Source organism: Oryzias latipes, chromosome 9 (genome assembly GCF_053564925.1).
Source record: "Oryzias latipes strain Hd-rR chromosome 9, Olatipes_Hd-rR_3.1".
Lineage (NCBI taxonomy): Eukaryota > Metazoa > Chordata > Actinopteri > Beloniformes > Adrianichthyidae > Oryzias > Oryzias latipes.
The window spans coordinates 1,690,407-1,712,045 of NC_136245.1; the positions used below are offsets into that span (position 1 = coordinate 1,690,407).

At 48.7% G+C, this 21,639-nt stretch overlaps 1 protein-coding gene across 2 annotated transcripts in view; it reads right to left on the reverse strand.

The window, feature by feature from the left end:
* The window catches only part of abca2 (ATP-binding cassette, sub-family A (ABC1), member 2), a 90,951-nt gene that overhangs the window by 37,483 nt on the left and 31,829 nt on the right, over positions 1–21,639 (reverse strand). For both annotated transcript variants that reach the window (XM_023958878.2, XM_023958876.2), the window contains exons 3-8: positions 17,758–17,869; positions 15,790–15,953; positions 14,277–14,398; positions 13,145–13,258; positions 1,543–1,719; positions 1,252–1,473 (exon numbers count right to left, since the gene is read on the reverse strand). In XM_023958878.2, coding sequence (XP_023814646.1) covers positions 1,252–1,473; positions 1,543–1,719; positions 13,145–13,258; positions 14,277–14,398; positions 15,790–15,953; positions 17,758–17,869 — 911 coding nt within the window. The remainder of the gene's footprint in view (positions 1–1,251; positions 1,474–1,542; positions 1,720–13,144; positions 13,259–14,276; positions 14,399–15,789; positions 15,954–17,757; positions 17,870–21,639) is intronic.

Consider the following 21,639-nt stretch of genomic DNA (forward strand, 5'->3'; position numbering starts at 1 on the left):
GTCCAAAATTTGCTGAACTTTGGCTGAATCCATTCTTCCTGTGACGCTGCAATACAACCCCAAACCATTATGGCTCCACCCCCATGCTTAACAGTTGGGCAGAGGTTCTTTTCATTAAACTCTGTGCTGTTTCTTCTCAAAACGTACCCTCACTCATTCCGGCCAAAAGGTTTCATTAAAACCTCGTCGTTCTGCAGAACCGGTTTCCAAAATGCATCAGGCTTCTTCCTATGTTCATTTGTGAAGCTCATAGTTTGAATATTGCGGTGGGAGGTTTCTTCTGATGACTCTTCCAGGAAGAGCATACAGGTTTCTCTCAACAACTCCAGAGTCTGCAGGTCTTTCTGAAGGGTCAGACTTTGGACTTGCTTTCTCACATTCCTGCGGGGTCTTTTCTTGGTCCTCCAGGTCTTGCTTTAACTTCCACTCTTCCTGTTGACGCCATTTCTTAATTACATAGTGAACGGAGGATTTTTGCATCTGAAGAGGCTTTGCTGTCTCCTGTGGTCCCGAACCCACAGCCGGTCCGTGGTCCACTTGGTACCGGGCCCCAGACAGAAAATAAATGCACGCACTAACTTCAATATTTAACTTCAATATTATACAAATATTATTTTGGAAAACTAGCGGGTTCTGTTCATCACATCCGTCTGGTCGGGCCGCTAGTTTAGAAGCACAAAGCTACAAAGATACAAACAAAAAAACGTATTTGGAAAGTTTCTTTGGGGAGAAAAGATTCAGTCACTCAGATTATTTAAGATTTAAATCACTGGATCTTTGCAAAGGATGAATGTGAACAGACGGCGACACTGTCAGGTCTCAGCTTTTGGAAAAGGGGCGGGGCATGCTATAAACTCTGCAGGGGGCTAAAACTTTTGCACACACCATTATTTTGTTTTCTCTTATTTTGAAAGGGTAAACGATAAAAAAAAATCCTCATTTTTTGACATTACAAGAATGTTTCATCTGTAATCTGATGCCTTTTTTTCTGGCTTCTTTATGCAGAACAATAGAATGTTATACCTGGGGGGCTCAAACATTCGAGCCCCTCTGTATGTATGTCCACCTCAGTCAGTCCAGACATCACTAGATATCAGCAGAACACAACACTGTTGACATTACAGTTCTAAACGTTTCAACTTTTAAAATGAGAACAAAAGGTTAAAAACTGCCTTCCAGAAGTTCTTGATGGTCTAAAAACAGCTTTGAGTGCAGACAGAGCAGAGCGTCTGAGCTTGAAGGTAGCTGTACCTTCTCAGTGAGGCTCTGCGTGTTGATCTGCTCTCTTAACTCCTGGCTCAGCTGTCTGAAGCGCTGCGACCTCTGACCCTGCCCCTCTCGGCACACTGAGCTGCGATAGGCCTCCAGCGCAGGTTGCTGCTCCTCAGGCAGCAGCAGGATCTTCCTGAGCTCTGCGGCTCCTCTTTCTCCACAGGTGAGAAGCTCCAGCATGGATCCAGTCAGGAGAACTCCCTGTGGGAGACAAAGAGTCATCACTGCCTTTGCTTTTGTGTCCTAGGAGCCTAAAGACAGAGCGCTTACCTCCACCTCCTGCACTCCCTGCTGATCATTGATCCCGCCTCCTGAGGCGTCAGTGATGCCCAAGGCCCTGGCCATCAGTCTGACCAGAGCTCGTCTGTGGTCTTCTCTGGGTGGGCCATGCAGGGCCTTGTGTAGCAGCCCTCCGTGGAATCTCTGGACAACTCCCAGCAGCTTCTCCTGCAGACCCCGAGACAGCCGAAGACATGAGAATCAGGAAAACTAGGAGCTGTTCCTCATCTCTGACATTCTCACACCTAGAACTGTGACAGAAGATCAAATTCTCCTGCCAAAAATGAGCGTTCTGGTCTGAATTGGTGCTCAAGGTTTGGGCTCACTGTGGGGTCACATCCTCCTCTGGAGTCTGAGACAGTTGGACTGCTGCAGCGCTTCGTAACGTAAACCCGTGAATGAACAAAACCTAATGGGTTTGGATTTTTTGTGCAGATTTTATTCTTTAACCCTTGTTCTATCCTTTGGGAGTTGGGTCATCTAGACCCACTAGACAGTGCTCTGAACCTTTTTTCTTCAATGATTTGTGATCTTCACTGGTGTCCATGGATTACATGAAATCTTTCCACCTTTATCCACCTTTGTCATGGTAGGGAGAACACGTCAATGGAAGGGGGGGTCATAGGATAGCACAAGGGTTAATTTTACTTCTGATGACAAAGAGTGTCTAATGATACGTTGAAATCCTCTGGAGCATCAGTTCTGCAGAGGTTTGGCTCTTCTGGATGCAGTTTTAGCTCAGCTCTTGAACTTATCGTCCTCACACGACTGACAACGTTCTGATTTTGTGAATTTGATGCACTTTATAGTTTGGTTTTTAAAGGCAAAGCAAGAACTTAGAAGATAAAGATGTTGCACTAAAATGTAATGGTTAGACTAAAAATGAGAAACTGGAAAAATGTTAAAAACTTGGAACCGAGTTTGAAAAGTAATCAACAGACCCAAACTAATATTCACAAATGAGACACAACATCAATTCATGAATTTTCTCTACCTTTCATTGTAAAATGAAACATCTTTTTTTCTTTAAGTTTGTTCGGATTCACTTGTTTTTTTTGAAAACTCCTTTTGACTATATTACCAATATTTTACCAGCGGACCATCACAGTGTGGCCTAGTGAGGCTGCATCAGCTCTGCAAGACTGTTTCCAGCACACAGACTGGCAGATCTTCAGGGAGGCAGCTTCGCATGAGGGGGAGGTGGACCTGGAGGATTATGCATCAGGAGTCCTCGGGTACATCAGTAAGTGCACGGAGGATGTCACCAGCACCAGGACTGTAACAGACTACCTCAACCAGAAACCCTGGCTGAACGCAGAGGTGCGGGCTCTGCTGAAACACAGGAATGCTGCGTTCCAGTCAGGTGACAAGGTGGCACTCAGAGCAGCAAGAAGGGAGCTGCATGCTGGGGTGAGGAGGGCCAAGGCCGCCTATGCTCAGAGGATTCAGGGACACTTTACGTCGAATGACCCCCGGAGTATGTGGAAGGGCATTAAGTGCATCACAGATTACAACACCAGAGATGCACAATGCCCTGAGGACCCCTCTCTACCAGACGCACTCAACCTCTTCTACTCCCGCTTTGAGGACTCCAACACTGCCCCTCCCAGCACCAGACTCACCATCCCACCTGGCGAAGAGCCTTTCAGTGTGACGCCCGCTGAGGTGAGGAGGATCCTCCAGAGGATCAACCCTCACAAAGCTGCTGGACCTGACAACATCCCTGGATGGGTGCTGAAGGACTGTGCACACCAGCTCACAGAGGTGCTGACAGACATATTCAACACCTCCCTGATGCATGCAGTGGTCCCCACCTGCCTGAAAACCGCCACCATCATTCCAATACCCAAATCATCCACAGTGACAGGTCTGAATGACTATCGGCCGGTTGCCCTGACACCGATAGTCATGAAATGTTTCGAAAAACTGGTCATGACCCGCATCACAGAATCCATCGATATCACCAAGGACCTGCAACAATACGCATACAGGTCAAACCGATCCACAGAGGACGCCATCTCCTCTGTGGTCCACACAACCCTCACCCACCTAGAGAACAAGAACACGTACGTTCGACTGCTCTTCGTGGACTTCACATCAGCTTTTAACACCATCATCCCGCAGACCCTCACCCAGAAACTACACACACTTGGACTGAGCCCCACGCTGTGCAACTGGGTCTTGGACTTCCTGACAGACAGACCGCAGTCTGTAAAAATCCGCAACGTCTCCTCCTCCCCGATCACCCTCAGCACGGGCTCCCCCCAGGGCTGTGTGCTGAGCCCCCTTCTGTTCACCCTGCTCACGCACGATTGCACAGCGATTCACCCCAGCTGTCTGATCGTGAAGTTTGCGGATGACACAGCTGTGGTTGGACGCATCTCCAACAACGATGAGTCCGACTACAGGCAGGAGGTGGAACATCTGGAGAGCTGGTGCAGAGACAACAACCTCTGCATCAATGGGAAGAAGACCAAGGAGATGATCGTGGATTTCAGGAAGGACAGATGCCCCCCTCCCATTCACATCGGAGGGGACTCGGTGGAAGTGGTTTCCAGCTTCAGGTATCTGGGCGTGCACATCTCCAGCTACCTCACCTGGAGCACCAACACCTCCTGCCGGGTCAAGAAGGCACACCAGCGCCTTTATTTCCTGAGGAGGCTCAGGCGTGCTGGGATGGGGATCTCAGTCCTGACCTCCTTCTACAGGTGTGTGGTGGAGAGCGTCCTGACCTCCTTCCACAGGTGTGTGGTGGAGAGCGTCATGACCTCCTTCTACAGGTGTGTGGTGGAGAGCGTCATGACCTCCTTCTACAGGTGTGTGGTGGAGAGCGTCATGACCTCCTCCTACAGGTGTGTGGTGGAGAGCGTCATGACCTCCTCCTACAGGTGTGTGGTGGAGAGCGTCATGACCTCCTCCTACAGGTGTGTGGTGGAGAGCGTCACGACCTCCTTCTACAGGTGTGTGGTGGAGAGCGTCATGACCTCCTTCTACAGGTGTTTGGTGGAGAGCGTCATGACCTCCTTCCACAGGTGTGTGGTGGAGAGCGTCATGACCTCCTTCTACAGGTGTGTGGTGGAGAGCGTCATGACCTCCTCCTACAGGTGTGTGGTGGAGAGCGTCATGACCTCCTCCTACAGGTGTGTGGTGGAGAGCGTCATGACCTCCTTCTACAGGTGTGTGGTGGAGAGCGTCATGACCTCCTCCTACAGGTGTGTGGTGGAGAGCGTCATGACCTCCTTCTACAGGTGTGTGGTGGAGAGCGTCATGACCTCCTTCCACAGGTGTGTGGTGGAGAGCGTCATGACCTCCTTCTACAGGTGTGTGGTGGAGAGCGTCATGACCTCCTTCCACAGGTGTGTGGTGGAGAGCGTCATGACCTCCTTGTACAGGTGTGTGGTGGAGAGCGTCATGACCTCCTTCTACAGGTGTGTGGTGGAGAGCGTCATGACCTCCTTCTACAGGTGTCCTTCTACAGGTGTGTGGTGGAGAGCGTCATGACCTCCTTCTACAGGTGTGTGGTGGAGAGCGTCATGACCTCCTTCTACAGGTGTGTGGTGGAGAGCGTCATGACCTCCTTCTACAGGTGTGTGGTGGAGAGCGTCATGACCTCCTTCTACAGGTGTGTGGTGGAGAGCGTCATGACCTCCTCCTACAGGTGTGTGGTGGAGAGCGTCATGACCTCCTCCTACAGGTGTGTGGTGGAGAGCGTCATGACCTCCTCCTACAGGTGTGTGGTGGAGAGCGTCATGACTTCCTTCCACAGGTGTGTGGTGGAGAGCGTCATGACTTCCTTCTACAGGTGTGTGGTGGAGAGCGTCATGACCTCCTCCTACAGGTGTGTGGTGGAGAGCGTCATGACCTCCTTCTACAGGTGTGTGGTGGAGAGCATCATGACCTCCTCCTACAGGTGTGTGGTGGAGAGCATCATGACCTCCTTCCACAGGTGTGTGGTGGAGAGCGTCATGACTTCCTTCCACAGGTGTGTGGTGGAGAGCGTCATGACCTCCTCCTACAGGTGTGTGGTGGAGAGCGTCATGACCTCCTTCTACAGGTGTGTGGTGGAGAGCGTCATGACCTCCTTCTACAGGTGTGTGGTGGAGAGCGTCATGACCTCCTTCTACAGGTGTGTGGTGGAGAGCGTCATGACCTCCTCCTACAGGTGTGTGGTGGAGAGCGTCATAACCTCCTACAGGTGTGTGGTGGAGAGCGTCATGACCTCCTTGTACAGGTGTGTGGTGGAGAGCGTCATGACCTCCTCCTACAGGTGTGTGGTGGAGAGCGTCATGACCTCCTTCTACAGGTGTGTGGTGGAAAGCGTCCTGACCTCCTTCTACAATTGTGTGGTGGAGAGCGTCATGACCTCCTTCTACAGGTGTGTGGTGGAGAGCGTCATGACCTCCTTCTACAGGTGTGTGGTGGAGAGCGTCATGACCTCCTTCTACAGGTGTGTGGTGGAGAGCGTCATGACCTCCTTCTACAGGTGTGTGGTGGAGAGCGTCATGACCTCCTTCTACAGGTGTGTGGTGGAGAGCGTCATGACCTCCTTCCACAGGTGTGTGGTGGAGAGCGTCATGACCTCCTTCCACAGGTGTGTGGTGGAGAGCGTCATGACAGCGTCATGACCTCCTTCTACAGGTGTGTGGTGGAGAGCATCATGACCTCCTCCTACAGGTGTGTGGTGGAGAGCATCATGACCTCCTTCCACAGGTGTGTGGTGGAGAGCGTCATGACTTCCTTCCACAGGTGTGTGGTGGAGAGCGTCATGACCTCCTCCTACAGGTGTGTGGTGGAGAGCGTCATGACCTCCTTCTACAGCTGTGTGGTGGAGAGCGTCATGACCTCCTTGTACAGGTGTGTGGTGGAGAGCGTCATGACCTCCTCCTACAGGTGTGTGGTGGAAAGCGTCCTGACCTCCTTCTACAGGTGTGTGGTGGAGAGCGTCATGATCTCCTCCTACAGGTGTGTGGTGGAGAGCGTCATGACCTCCTCCTACAGGTGTGTGGTGGAGAGCGTCCTGACCTCCTTGTACAGGTGTGTGGTGGAGAGCGTCATGACCTCCTCCTACAGGTGTGTGGTGGAAAGCGTCCTGACCTTCTACAATTGTGTGGTGGAAAGCGTCATGACCTCCTTCTACAGGTGTGTGGTGGAGAGCGTCATGACCTCCTCCTACAGGTGTGTGGTGGAGAGCGTCATGACCTCCTTCTACAGGTGTGTGGTGGAGAGCGTCATGACCTCCTTCTACAGGTGTGTGGTGGAGAGCGTCATGACCTCCTTCTACAGGTGTGTGGTGGAGAGCGTCATGACCTCCTTCCACAGGTGTGTGGTGGAGAGCGTCATGACCTCCTCCTACAGGTGTGTGGTGGAGAGCGTCATGACCTCCTTCTACAGGTGTGTGGTGGAGAGCGTCCTGACCTCCTCCTACAGGTGTGTGGTGGAGAGCATCATGACCTCCTCCTACAGGTGTGTGGTGGAGAGCGTCATGACCTCCTTCTACAGGTGTGTGGTGGAGAGCGTCCTGACCTCCTCCTACAGGTGTGTGGTGGAGAGCGTCATGACCTCCTCCTACAGGTGTGTGGTGGAGAGCGTCATGACCTCCTTCTACAGGTGTGTGGTGGAGAGCGTCCTGACCTCCTTCTACAGGTGTGTGGTGGAGAGCGTCATGACCTCCTTCTACAGGTGTGTGGTGGAGAGCGTCATGACCTCCTTCTACAGGTGTGTGGTGGAGAGCGTCATGACCTCCTTCTACAGGTGTGTGGTGGAGAGCGTCCTGACCTCCTCCTACAGGTGTGTGGTGGAGAGCGTCATGACCTCCTTCTACAGGTGTGTGGTGGAGAGCGTCATGACCTCCTCCTACAGGTGTGTGGTGGAGAGCGTCATGACCTCCTCCTACAGGTGTGTGGTGGAGAGCGTCATGACCTCCTTCTACAGGTGTGTGGTGGAGAGCGTCATGACCTCCTCCTACAGGTGTGTGGTTGAGAGCGTCATCACCTCCTTGTACAGGTGTGTGGTGGAGAGCGTCATGACCTCCTCCTACAGGTGTGTGGTGGAGAGCGTCATGACCTCCTTCTACAGGTGTGTGGTGGAGAGCGTCATGACCTCCTTCTACAGGTGTGTGGTGGAGAGCGTCATGACCTCCTTCTACAGGTGTGTGGTGGAGAGCGTCATGACTTCCTTCCACAGGTGTGTGGTGGAGAGCGTCATGACCTCCTTCTACAGGTGTGTGGTGGAGAGCGTCATGACCTCCTTCTACAGGTGTGTGGTGGAGAGCGTCATGACCTCCTTCTACAGGTGTGTGGTGGAGAGCGTCATGACCTCCTCCTACAGATGTGTGGTGGAGAGCGTCCTGACCTCCTTCCACAGGTGTGTGGTGGAGAGCGTCATGACCTCCTTCTACAGGTGTGTGGTGGAGAGCGTCATGACCTCCTTCTACAGGTGTGTGGTGGAGAGCGTCATGACCTTCTTCCACAGGTGTGTGGTGGAGAGCGTCATGACCTCCTTCTACAGGTGTGTGGTGGAGAGCGTCATGACCTCCTTCTACAGGTGTGTGGTGGAGAGCGTCATGACCTCCTTCTACAGGTGTGTGGTGGAGAGCGTCATGACCTCCTTCTACAGGTGTGTGGTGGAGAGCGTCCTGACCTCCTCCTACAGGTGTGTGGTGGAGAGCATCATGACCTCCTCCTACAGGTGTGTGGTGGAGAGCGTCATGACTTCCTTCTACAGGTGTGTGGTGGAGAGCGTCATGACCTCCTCCTACAGGTGTGTGGTGGAGAGCGTCCTGACCTCCTTCCACAGGTGTGTGGTGGAGAGCGTCATGACCTCCTCCTACAGGTGTGTGGTGGAGTGCGTCATGACCTCCTTCTACAGGTGTGTGGTGGAGAGCGTCATGACCTCCTTCTACAGGTGTGAGGTGGAGAGCGTCATGACCTCCTTCTACAGGTGTGTGGTGGAGAGCGTCATGACCTCCTTCTACAGGTGTGTGGTGGAGAGCGTCATGACCTCCTTCTACAGGTGTGTGGTGGAGAGCGTCATGACCTCTTTCTACAGGTGTGTGGTGGAGAGCGTCATGACCTCCTCCTACAGGTGTGTGGTGGAGAGCGTCATGACCTCCTCCTACAGGTGTGTGGTGGAGAGCGTCATGACCTCCTTCCACAGGTGTGTGGTGGAGAGCGTCATGACCTCCCCCTACAGGTGTGTGGTGGAGAGCGTCATGACCTCCTTCTACAGGTGTGTGGTGGAGAGCGTCATGACCTCCTTCCACAGGTGTGTGGTGGAGAGCGTCATGACCTCCTTCTACAGGTGTGTGGTGGAGAGCGTCATGACCTCCTTCTACAGGTGTGTGGTGGAGAGCGTCATGACCTCCTTCTACAGGTGTGTGGTGGAGAGCGTCATGACCTCCTCCTACAGGTGTGTGGTGGAGAGCGTCATGACCTCCTCCTACAGGTGTGTGGTGGAGAGCGTCATGACCTCCTTCTACAGGTGTGTGGTGGAGAGCGTCATGACCTCCTTCTACAGGTGTGTGGTGGAGAGCGTCATGACCTCCTTCTACAGGTGTGTGGTGGAGAGCGTCATGACTTCCTTCCACAGGTGTGTGGTGGAGAGCGTCATGACCTCCTTCTACAGGTGTGTGGTGGAGAGCGTCATGACCTCCTTCTACAGGTGTGTGGTGGAGAGCGTCATGACCTCCTTCTACAGGTGTGTGGTGGAGAGCGTCATGACCTCCTCCTACAGATGTGTGGTGGAGAGCGTCCTGACCTCCTTCCACAGGTGTGTGGTGGAGAGCGTCATGACCTCCTTCTACAGGTGTGTGGTGGAGAGCGTCATGACCTCCTTCTACAGGTGTGTGGTGGAGAGCGTCATGACCTTCTTCCACAGGTGTGTGGTGGAGAGCGTCATGACCTCCTTCTACAGGTGTGTGGTGGAGAGCGTCATGACCTCCTTCTACAGGTGTGTGGTGGAGAGCGTCATGACCTCCTTCTACAGGTGTGTGGTGGAGAGCGTCATGACCTCCTTCTACAGGTGTGTGGTGGAGAGCGTCCTGACCTCCTCCTACAGGTGTGTGGTGGAGAGCATCATGACCTCCTCCTACAGGTGTGTGGTGGAGAGCGTCATGACTTCCTTCTACAGGTGTGTGGTGGAGAGCGTCATGACCTCCTCCTACAGGTGTGTGGTGGAGAGCGTCCTGACCTCCTTCCACAGGTGTGTGGTGGAGAGCGTCATGACCTCCTCCTACAGGTGTGTGGTGGAGTGCGTCATGACCTCCTTCTACAGGTGTGTGGTGGAGAGCGTCATGACCTCCTTCTACAGGTGTGTGGTGGAGAGCGTCATGACCTCCTTCTACAGGTGTGTGGTGGAGAGCGTCATGACCTCCTTCTACAGGTGTGTGGTGGAGAGCGTCATGACCTCCTTCTACAGGTGTGTGGTGGAGAGCGTCATGACCTCCTCCTACAGGTGTGTGGTGGAGAGCGTCATGACCTCCTCCTACAGGTGTGTGGTGGAGAGCGTCATGACCTCCTTCCACAGGTGTGCGGTGGAGAGCGTCATGACCTCCTCCTACAGGTGTGTGGTGGAGAGCGTCATGACCTCCTCCTACAGGTGTGTGGTGGAGAGCGTCATGACCTCCTTCTACAGGTGTGTGGTGGAGAGCGTCCTGACCTCCTCCTACAGGTGTGTGGTGGAGAGCGTCATGACCTCCTTCTACAGGTGTGTGGTGGAGAGCGTCATGACCTCCTTCCACAGGTGTGTGGTGGAGAGCGTCATGACCTCCTTCTACAGGTGTGTGGTGGAGAGCGTCATGACCTCCTTCCACAGGTGTGTGGTGGAGAGCGTCATGACCTCCTTCCACAGGTGTGTGGTGGAGAGCGTCATGACCTCCCCCTACAGGTGTGTGGTGGAGAGCGTCATGACCTCCTTCTACAGGTGTGTGGTGGAGAGCGTCATGACCTCCTTCAACAGGTGTGTGGTGGAGAGCGTCATGACCTCCTTCTACAGGTGTGTGGTGGAGAGCGTCATGACCTCCTTCCACAGGTGTGTGGTGGAGAGCGTCCTGACCTCCTCCTACAGGTGTGTGGTGGAGAGCGTCATGACCTCCTTCCACAGGTGTGTGGTGGAGAGCGTCCTGACCTCTTGCATCACTGTGTGGCACGGCAGCTGCTCTGCGACAGAGAGGATAGCTCTGGAAAGAGTGACCAAAGCTGCACAGAGGACTGTGGGCTGCAGCCTGCCGTCCACCACTGACATCTATACGACCAGATGCAGGAAACGGGCCTCCCGCATCCAGAAAGACCCCACTCACCCCTCACACACTCTGTTCTCCCTGATCCCCTCAGGCAGGAGACTGAGGAGCATAAAGAGCAGGACCACCAGACTGAGGAACAGTTTCTTCCCTGAAGCAGTCAGACTGCTGATCTCCGGTTGATCACTGCACCCCCCCCTCTCTCCATGGACAACAAGCTAATTCCCAAGTGCAATATCACAGGGCTGTGCAATACTTAACATAACATACTGTGCAATTTGAAAAATACTTCTGTGCAATACTCCGTAACAGACTGATATCACATTGATATTATTATTGATACTATATTTATTTATGTCTGAATGTAAACGGCTGGCCCGGGACCAGAGAGCTTAATTTCGTTTTATCATGATAAAATGACAATAAAGTTTCCTGATTCCTGATTAAATTCTATCAAATCCTACCGATATCTCCACTCTTGACGGCACTCCTGTAGATTTTGATTTGATTTGAAATGGTTTATTTCAAGCAATCAAAACAAGAATGATGCACAAAACAAACAATCAGCAGTTCTACATTCATACAAAGTCGTATCAAACTTAGGATTATTAGACATAAAATTAAAGATAGCTTGAAGGGGAACTTACCTATATAATTCCACCACTGTTCTACCGTAACCATTTTATTACATGATTTATCATTATCAGTTCATAACCTTTATCAGATATCTATGCCTTACCAACACAGTTTACGGTTATTAGGAATCCATAAGTATTATTAAATAACATGACAAAGATGAAGTGCTTAATTATTATGTAAACAAAGACAAAACTTTATCTGGGAAATCAGCCTAGGACATGCAGATCCGTTTTCTAAAATATATGCAGATTATTTTCAATGGAAAAATCATGACAATGATTAAAAACAACACTATCAGAAAAAGTAACACTGTTTCAGAAATCTTCATAGCATATGCAGATCGAGTATCAAAAGTTAAGAAAAATATGCAGATGATTATTGATATATATATTGATATATATAGATGGGGCGACAGTGGCTCAGGTGGTTGAGCGGGTCGTCCAATGATCGAAGGGTCGGCGGTTCGATCCCCGCTCCCACCAGCCAAAATGTCGTTGTGTCCTTGGGCAAGACACTTCACCCTCCTTGCCTCCAGTGTGGCTCCACTGGTGTGTGAATGCGCATGACCGATCCCGGTGATGGTCAGAGGGGCCGTAGGCGCAAACTGGCAGCCACGCCTCTGTCAGTCTGCCCCAGGGCAGCTGTGGCTACATCAGTAGCTACCATCACCAAGTATGAATGAGGAGTGAATGAATAATGGACATAATGTAAACGCTTTGAGTGTCTTGAAAAGCGCAGATAAATCCAATCCATTTTTATTATTATTATTCATTAGAAAAATCATAACCTTTTGGGGCAAGTGAAGTGATATAACTCGAGATCAATCACTTTAAGCATCTTCAATAATTGATGAAGCATTTGTGTTATCATAGAGAATGGATTCCTCTCTCACCCACCCTGCAAGAAAAACATTGATCCCAATGACAGAAATAGGCACAGAAATGAAAAACTCTAATCCATTTCTTTAAGGACTAAATGGCTTTTTTACAACTATTTTTCAGCTAAAAAATGAACTTAGTGGAGTCGTGAACCTCGTTGGCCTGATGCTCCACCCTATCAAAGCTCACTGTTCATTTGTGAACTCCTCCTTCACAAACAGAATCAGAAAACTACCAGAGCACTCCTGCATGTCTCCTGATGTTTGCTTCTATGGTAATGAAGGCGTTGACATGCTACAACCCACAGCCACTATGTCTGATCCCACACACAAGCAGCTGCGTTTCCATGGCCCACCAAAGACCAACTTCACATTGGTGTGCATCCTGAACAAAGCCCACCTTGCAGGCACACAGAGGATACCTCAGGATTTGTGACACAAACACCATCCATCAGCCACCGTCGGATGGATGGATGGAGGCTAGCGCTCCAGCTGAACGGCTTAAACGATTATTCCATTTTAATTCATTAGCCTGCACTCTGTTTAATTAAAAAGTGCTGTTTGTTTGAAACGACAACTCACAGACTTCCTGTAAAACCAACAGGAAACCTGAAAAGACAGTAAGGTGCTCCTCTGTGGAGGCCGCTGTGGACACGTCCATCACTTCCACAGAGCTCAGATCCTAACTGAAGACGGTCTCAGCATTGGTGCTCAGGCTCAAACGCATGTTCCATTCTGACAGCATAACCTGAAGCGAGTCATTCCCTCTACCGGAACCCAAAGTAGGACTGGACAGACTTGACTTTTGGTGAGCGGGGTAAAAATGGAGGGAATAAACTCACTTTCATCTCATGAATGGGGCCTTCAGGCTTTTGATTGGAGTCCTTCACACCGTCAGCCCAGCGCTGAGCTCCTCCAGCATCTCTGAGAAATTCACCAAAGATGAGGCTGTTCATCTGCAGGACACAAAGACCATTGTCAGAGTCAAGTTAAAGAGGGGAGAAAAAGGTTAGTATGATCTGTGGTGAGGTCTGCATTTCCATCACACACATGCACAAATCTCCATTCTAGAAATTTGGCAGATACACTGTTTCTATTAAATTATAAATATGCAGCCAGTTCCTACCAAGACTCACACGGCCATCCGGTTGTTGGTCACGTGACTCATTTGCAGTTTTGTGAAATGTGTTAATTTGGATACACCTAAAAAAAAACTCCTCCAAGGGCAAAACCTTTTTTCTTATGAATGCGAGTTTTTTCAAAATTAGGCGAGTTTATGATCACAAATTCAATTTAAACGGAAACACAGCTAATGAGGCCACAAACTGTCTTCTACACACAACACAGAAAAGCTTCATTCAAGTCAAAGTCCTCACACACCTAGGTGTGTTACATTTGTTCTCGAGCCACCCTCTGGGGGGGCAGTGAGCTGCAGACACTCAGCTGCATTTGGTGGTTTAAAGCCCCCAATCCAATGCTGAGTGTCAAGCGGGGTCCCGCTGTGTCCCATTTTTAGAGTATTTGGTATGACACGGCCTGAATTTGAACTCACGACATCACAGTCTTAGGGCGGACACTCTACCACAAGCCCATTGATTGGCTAAATGTATGAATACGTTGAACTTCTGCAGGACCTTCTCCTAATTTCAGCTTGTTCCATTCCACATCTCACCTCTGATGGTCTGAAAATGAGCCGTCATGTTGGATCTGAACACCGTAGTTCGGAGGAAACTTAAGCCTCTCAAAGAACACAGTCAACGAGTCCTGATAGAGGAAAGAGAGAAGTCCTTCCATACTCTAGATAGGAAGCAGCCCTAAACTAACCAAACATGGAAGTCTTTAGTCAGTTTTAGATCTTTTACCAGTGTCTCTCTGTCTGTCTCCCTGCCTGCCTGCCTGTCTCTCTGCCTGTCTGTCTGCCTGTCTCTCTGTCTGTCTCTCTGTCTGTCTCTCTGTCTGTCTGTGAAGTCTTACCTCCCCGAGGCTGACAGTGGAGTTGAGCAGCGCGCTGGCTGTGGAGCTGGACAGGGAAAGGTTCCTGACCAGAAACTGCTGGAAAAGTGTCTGGTTCTTTAAAACACTGGCCAAGGTGAATTCTGGGAAAACAAATCAAATGAAGTAAAGCTGCTCAGGTGTGTCTGGATAAAGAGAAGTGGTCAACATTAGGTCAAGGACATCAGATGGACAGCTTTTGGTTCACGCCGTCTGCCGTAACTCACTACGGCTGCAACAATTCATCATCACAAAACGAGGAAGCTTTGATTTCTTTAGACTTTCATGCACAGAGGCGATTTGAAGTGCTTTCCAGAGATCAAAAGCTTCTGCAGCATCCAGGAAAATACAATACAAAAAAATAACAATTATTGAAAATAAAGGCTGTTTTCAGACTGGAAAAGTCAGCTGGTCCGGATCGAGTCCTGAACCGTGCATTTGGTCTGTGGAGTGAAGATGATTCTCCTGTTTCGAACCAAAGCTAGTAAACAAAACCATGTGACTACTGATCTTTAATCATTGGTCAGAATTTACGAGGGCGGGGCAAAGCAAGGAGAGGCAGAAATGACGATAGTCCTCGTCGGGATTATTCACTGATTCAAAGGTTATATTTCACTGACTAATTCTGAACGTCTGTATCAGCGTCCGGTAAAACACTTTTTACTTTGGTGCTACACGGCGGTGACTGTGGAGACGACGGCTGAGAAGTTACGCTGATGAGTGACGTATAGATTGTCGGAAAACCAGTGAGAATTCATGTGGATCACGCTAAAAGTTATTTTAATGTGTCTGCATTCATCTAATCACATCTCAATAAGTCTCTGTGCCTTATTGTTGCTCCACGTTTTTCCGCGGCTCATACGTAACTTCCTTCCTAATGTGTTTACGTCCCATAATGCCCTGCTAAGGAAGCCCTTTTGGTCCAGTTGTTTGGCTCCAAAGACGGATTGTATTCAGACCGAGGAAACTCAGAGCGAACCGAAGCTCAGCCCGATTGGAAACGAACCGAGACCACCTCCAAAGATGGGTCCCAGAGCGGGTCCTGGTCCCTCAGCAGGGTCCGCTTTGGTGTATTCAGACTGAAAATTTGTTCCGGATTATCAGGAAAAAACTAACTCTGGTTCATTTCAAGTGTGTCCAGTCTGAAAACAGGTTAAGCTTTAAACGCTGAACAAACAATGGAGGCTGAATAAACGACTCAGACATAGTTCTGTTTCCTCCATGCTGGTTTTTCTGTCGGCTTCGTGTTACTGTTACAGTGTTTGCAAAGTCTGTCTTTTGAGATGATTCGATGAAGAACGCAGAGTAGTTCAGTCGGTAGAGACAGCTAATCATGGAGGTTTGCGGTTCCTCAGTGTTGCTGCTGCTTCACTTTGGTGAAGCTTTGACAGTCTGACCAATACTTTCTTTAAGGTCTCATCTGTCCTCACTGAGGACCAACAGGAAGTGGCTGTGTCCTGTCATTTCAGTTTAGTGTCACGGCTGCCTGTCAGACCTGGGCTCTTGCTGAAGTTATAGTCGGGTGGGAAAGGGGTGGAGCCGAGACCCTCCAGGTGTTGCTGTAAGTTCTCCAGGTCCTGGCCCAGACCAGGTCGGTCAGACGTGAAGAGTCGGTTCTGTTCAACCACCTGACTGAGCCGTTCCAGCAGCTGTGTCACACTAACAGAAGAGCATTCAAATATTTAGGAGCAAAGAACAACAACATTTTCCAGATGAAAATATGGGCCACCCATGAGGAGGTGCAGTCCACCGGCAGAAAGAAAAACACAAATCTCCACTTCAATGTAACTTCAATGTGAGGCAGGTAAACAGGAAAAAGACAAAGTTTAGGTTGAACCAGGTCTCTGGATGTGCTGTAGGTGTAACCTCTCACTACAGTCAACCAGCAGCTACATCCGTAGCTGCTGGTTGACTGTAGTGAGAGGTTACACCTACGGATGTAGCATCTCTGATCTTCATCAGAGACGCACTTCAACTGTAACAGACACAATGAAACAGGAATCCAGAAAATCACATTTTTATGGAATTTATTTGTTTTAATGGTGCAGAAAATAAAATTTGGTCACTAATACGAGTCCAATGGTGTCTTGTAGGTCTTCACCAGGTGTTTAGACACTGTAGCTTCTATTTTGGCCTATCCTTCCATGCAGATCTTCTCTAGAGCTGTGAAGTTTTGAAGCTGTTGGTGAGCAACACAGACTTTCAACTCCATCCACAGATCCTCTTTTTATTGTTGTTGTTCTGTCCAGCAAATGAAGACAGATTGCAGCCGAGTGTCTCTTGTGAAGGACATGCTTTGTTCTTACAGTTGGAGTTGTTTGATACTCATTTGAGTGGGTTAACTTGAACCGCTTTTGTGACTTATTTTGTTGAGTTTAAGTCGCTCAACGAATGACTGTGTGTTTCCTGGAGTGTACATGATTCCACTGAATGCTCCAGAGAAGGCAGGATGAGTCATCTTCAATGCTCACACTGAAGGAAGGTGTTTGCCCCAAATCACACCATCCATGACTCCACTCACCCTTTCTTTCATACACAGCAGTCATCCTGGCTCCTTTTAAGAAAAGCAGCCCCATACCATGATGTCTCCACCCCCATGCTTCACAGTGGGTCTGGTGTTCTTGGGATGTAAACCAGCTTTCCTCCCCCTCCAAACATGGTGATTACCTTTAATAACAAAGAGTTTCCTTTTGGTCTCACCTGATTATGTGACCTTCTCCCAGTCCTCCTCTGGATCATCCAGTGAGATCTTTCATGGAGCTCCAGGTAGGCGGAGATTGTCAGGGATCTTCTTCCATTTTTTAATGATTCCTCCTACAGTTGATCCCTTCCTTTTAAGCTTATCCAAGATGGGTTCATCCATGTCTGGTTCAGGTCTACATCTTGTTCCTGGTGTCCTTTGATAGCTCTTTGGTCTTGGTGGAGAGGTTATAGTCTGACTGTTCTGGTGTGAGGACAGGTGTCTTTTATACAAAAACCAATTCACACAAACAGGTAACGGTGAAGGATAGAAGCTTCCTAAAGAACTAACAGTTCTGTGAGGAACAGAATTCTGGTTTGTTTGTAGGAGGTAAATACTTAGTTTCCATTATCCAGATCAATTCTTTAAAAATCAAACAAAGTGAATTTCTGGATTCTTTTGTGACATTACGTTTCATAGTTGACGGGTTTCTGTGCTGAACGTTACAGACCAAGCTCAGCGTTTCAAGTGGGACTGGCAAATACTTTTCTGTTTCCCTGAGATCAGATTGTTTTTCCAACGTCAATCATCTCAGTGATGGAAGAAGAGTCACTCCTGTAAACTGAATGTTTCTATTTAGATGATGTGACTGCAGTGATTTTTGTTGGAACTGCACCTCCGTTAGACAGTCACACGCTTTGAGATGAAGCATGTGACTCTAAAATGGGATTTATGAGGAAAACAGGAATGAAACTAAGAGAAAGGGTCCCACGCTGCACTTACGTAGAGTTCTTGTACTGAAGGAAGCCAAATTCGTCTCTTTGTCCATCAGGGCACAGCGACTGCATGATGGGAATGATGCCAGCTGAGGTGAGTGGGGCAGCGCTGTAGAAAGCTGGGGATGAAGAAAAACAAAAGGGGGAAGGAGGAACAAAAACAGAGAAGAGAGCCACACACAGTTTTTAAGATGCTGTGGATGAGAGGGGGAAAAGAGAACTCACCGGATGCAAACAGGTTAAAAGACAGGGGGGGGGGGGGGGGGGGGGGGGGGGGTTGCCCAACAGAGCGGAAGGAAAGATTTGGAATTGGGAAGAGGGTTTCAATCATGGCAACGGAGGCTCCCTCATATTAGGCCTGTGTGTGAATCTTCATATGTTCTACTTTTATGATTTAAAAAAATGCCTGTACTTTAAACCAGAGAAAAACCAAAAAAATCGAATATTTGATGCAGGAAACAGCCCATGTTTCCATGGTTACTGTGCTGCTGATGCTTTCCTGCATACCTAGTCCAAATGATCTGCCCACAAACCCCTTTCTACTGTCCTGCAGCTCACGTGTTGATGAATCATGCATGTTATCCTGTTTTAAAGGACGTGACACTATAGCGTGTGCCTCAATGCGACGACAACACCAACTCTGATCTGAACCAGACAGAGGAGAAACGTCAGGGAAACGCTGAAATGCATCTGAGCCTTCAGTTGATCACTGCTGTTCCTTCACCGCTGTGCTGGTAAAGTCAAAGGCTGGCGTAGAACTGAGAGCCCAACCCAAAGTTTCTAAAAGCCTGAAACCCACAGACCTACCAGAAGGAGTGTGACTGTGGCTCCACCTGTGGCTGTGCCCTACGGGAGATGCATTAGTGCCAAATGAGCACAAAGTGACACCTCAGGTGGGGTTTAAAGCAATCCCAACATAGATGATCACAGCAAGGCTCCACCTTCTGGTCATTTTTGGAGGGAAGTGCTCCAAAACCTCCTCTCCATATTCTGTTTTTGGTGAGAAAGATAAATAAATTTCTTCAAAAATGATCAGAGGGTTTTAGTTTGAAACAACTTTTGAACAAAAAGGGAACATTTTTTTCACTTGTGTTGTCACTGTTTTTAGCAAAACTATCAGCATTTCTAGCAAGCAGAGGTCTGAACTTTGACTGGACCACTGCTCCTCTTCAGTTCTTCTGCAACGGCACCACCGTTGTTTGAGTCCAGCTTTAGTAATCAGTGGAAGGCCTTAACATTTGTCATATGGAGTAGATCACTCTTGCTGTACTGTGGGGATTCGGGTCCACATGATCGCCTCTCCAAAGCTGTATTTACCAGCTGGAGGAAGACTTTCTGCAGTAACATCTTGTTGGGTTTTCTGGACTGGACTTTAAGCCAACATCCCCAAATCCTTCCAGACTTAGCAGTAAAAGTGTTCAATAGAAATGTCCAGTTTTCATCACCTCCCATGAAAACAACCTTCCTGCTTCCTGTCAGTGTGCTGCCGCTCCTCTGAACGCTCCACTACACTAAACAGAAGAACGTATCTTCATCCATCCAACCATCCATCCATGTTCTAAGCCCGTTTATTCCTGTCTGGGCCCACGGGGATGCAGGAGTGCCCCCAGCTACTAAGGTCCTCCAGTACATCACAGGGCAGACCTCATCCCCATTTCACAGGAATAAAGGACGCTTCAGGGTTGATCTGACATTCCACTGGCCTTAGACCTGAACGCAGAAGGTTTGAGTTTGGATTCTTCACACAGAGAGAGCTGTGGCTAGAAGGAGGCTCGGTCACCACACCAGGCGTGTCAGAAAGCACCGAGAGGAAGGTTAGTGTCCAGGTTTCACCAGAGTACACACAGATACCGGGAGGGGGGCAGCAACAGGGTTCAGTCATTCACCGTGACCCTTCTTTAGGGCAATTAGAATCAAATTAGACCTACGGTAAGTAAAGTTTACTGCAGTCATGACTCTGGCTGAGAGAAAAACGTTAGTGTCCTTTTTAGAAATTTACAGACTAACTTCAGGAGGCTGCTCAAAGAATCAGTGATGTAAGTCTGAGACTTTTATGCATTTCACATCAAACCAAAGCCTGAAACCTTCTGTGTCTCCCTTTGTTGCTGTCAGGACCACCCTGCAGTCACCCATTGGGAGTCAGCAGAAGACAGGCAGGGTGCACACCAAATTATTCTATAAAACTGCTTTTTTAAGTAAATATCATGCTTCAGCTATGATGATGATGGAGCTGGCAGAAAAAAGGTTCTTTTATTTCTCCTGTTCGACATGTTTGCGTGGTCATGGATGAATGTGTCCATCATCACAAGAGCAGCTTTATCTTCTGCGTTCCCCTTTAATGAGTTCAGCGGGAATTCTGCTTTTAGGAGCCAGTGGGAGTGACTGAAGCCTGCAGAGCCGTGGTTAGTGAAACATGTCAAACCAGAAGCAGCTGGATAACGTACAGACACTTACACACTGGTTCATCCACAGAGTTGGGAACATGCATCATGCACAGGAACCAAAGGCAGAAATGAGAAAAGAGCAGCAGGCATTACAGAAGTGAGGTGGGAAAAAAAGGCAAAAACAGGACAAAATGAACGGTTTGCTACAGCAAGCAAAGTGCAGCCTAAAACTAATCACAGTGCAATACTAAAGTGAACAGCGGGCAAACATGGTGCATGAGGGACAGGTCATACACATGTACACACAATGATGTGGCCTCTTTGAGTCGGGGCGCTCTGAGCGCGCTCAGTTCAGGCAGCAGGCCTGCTCTGCCCTACAGCCGGCTCCCTTCTTACCGACTGTTTTACCGTCATCTAAGTCACCGCGGCAAACACTGCCAGACAGGAACCTGTTACTTCAGCTCCAGGTTTCATTAGGCCGGGGTTACAAACACGCCTGGTTTGGTCTGAACAGCTGACATTACTGGGGGGTTAACAGCACTATCTGATGATCTCTGCGACATTTAACAAAGAAGACATTCGTCTCGGTCTTCAGGTAAATGTCAGGGTGATGGGAAAGCGCAGCACTGCGTGTGATAGATCCTTCATCACGGTACTGAGTGTGAAGTAAAAGTTACAGACAAAAACACATCTGCAAGAAATCAATGAAAAAGATTAGGGGAAAGAGAAATGCTCCTTTTTCCTGCTTCTTTTTAAATGTTTTTCATTCTCTTTTCCTGCAGGAACATCACATAACATTTACAGAAACATCAGCTGATCAGAGCCCAATACTCTCCTTAAGTTTATCTGTTTATATAAGTTTATCTCCTGAGTTTATCTGATCCGTTTCAGATCCATAAATGAGCTGAAACTCTTTCTTCACATAAAGAACACTGGAAGAGAGTTCTAGTGATCGAGTCTGATCCTGTTTTTCCTTTTTAATAAGCAATTCCGATGAGCTTCACCGCTCACTCCCAAAGGGTTTTTGTTGTATTTTGACTCTTTCAGAAAAAAGGTGAAGTTTCTTGATAATGACAACATTACCAATCCTTATATAACTAGACGTTCTGTAGATCTCCAGCTGCTGTGAGGGATAAAGACGTTTAGTCAACAGCATCATTACTGCACTGAAAGGTTTGAGGTTTTAATCTCTTTGCCTCTGGTCGGCAGGAAAAATTCCCTTAAACAAAAGATTAGACAACGTGGAAGGAATGGAGAAGAAGGTTCAGGTCACCAAGATCCACTTTGATTAAAGTTTTTTTTTTATTTTAGATAAAAAAAACTGTACTGCATGTCCTGAATCCTGAATTTGGGATTTGCCGAGCATTTTACAAACGACTTTGGAAGCAAACTTATAATGTTTAATCTGGAAAATTAAGGCAGTATTTACAATGTACATTGTTTCAAAAATCTGGTTCTTCACTTGCAGGTCTGCAACCTCATTAGCATTCAAGGAATAATAAAAT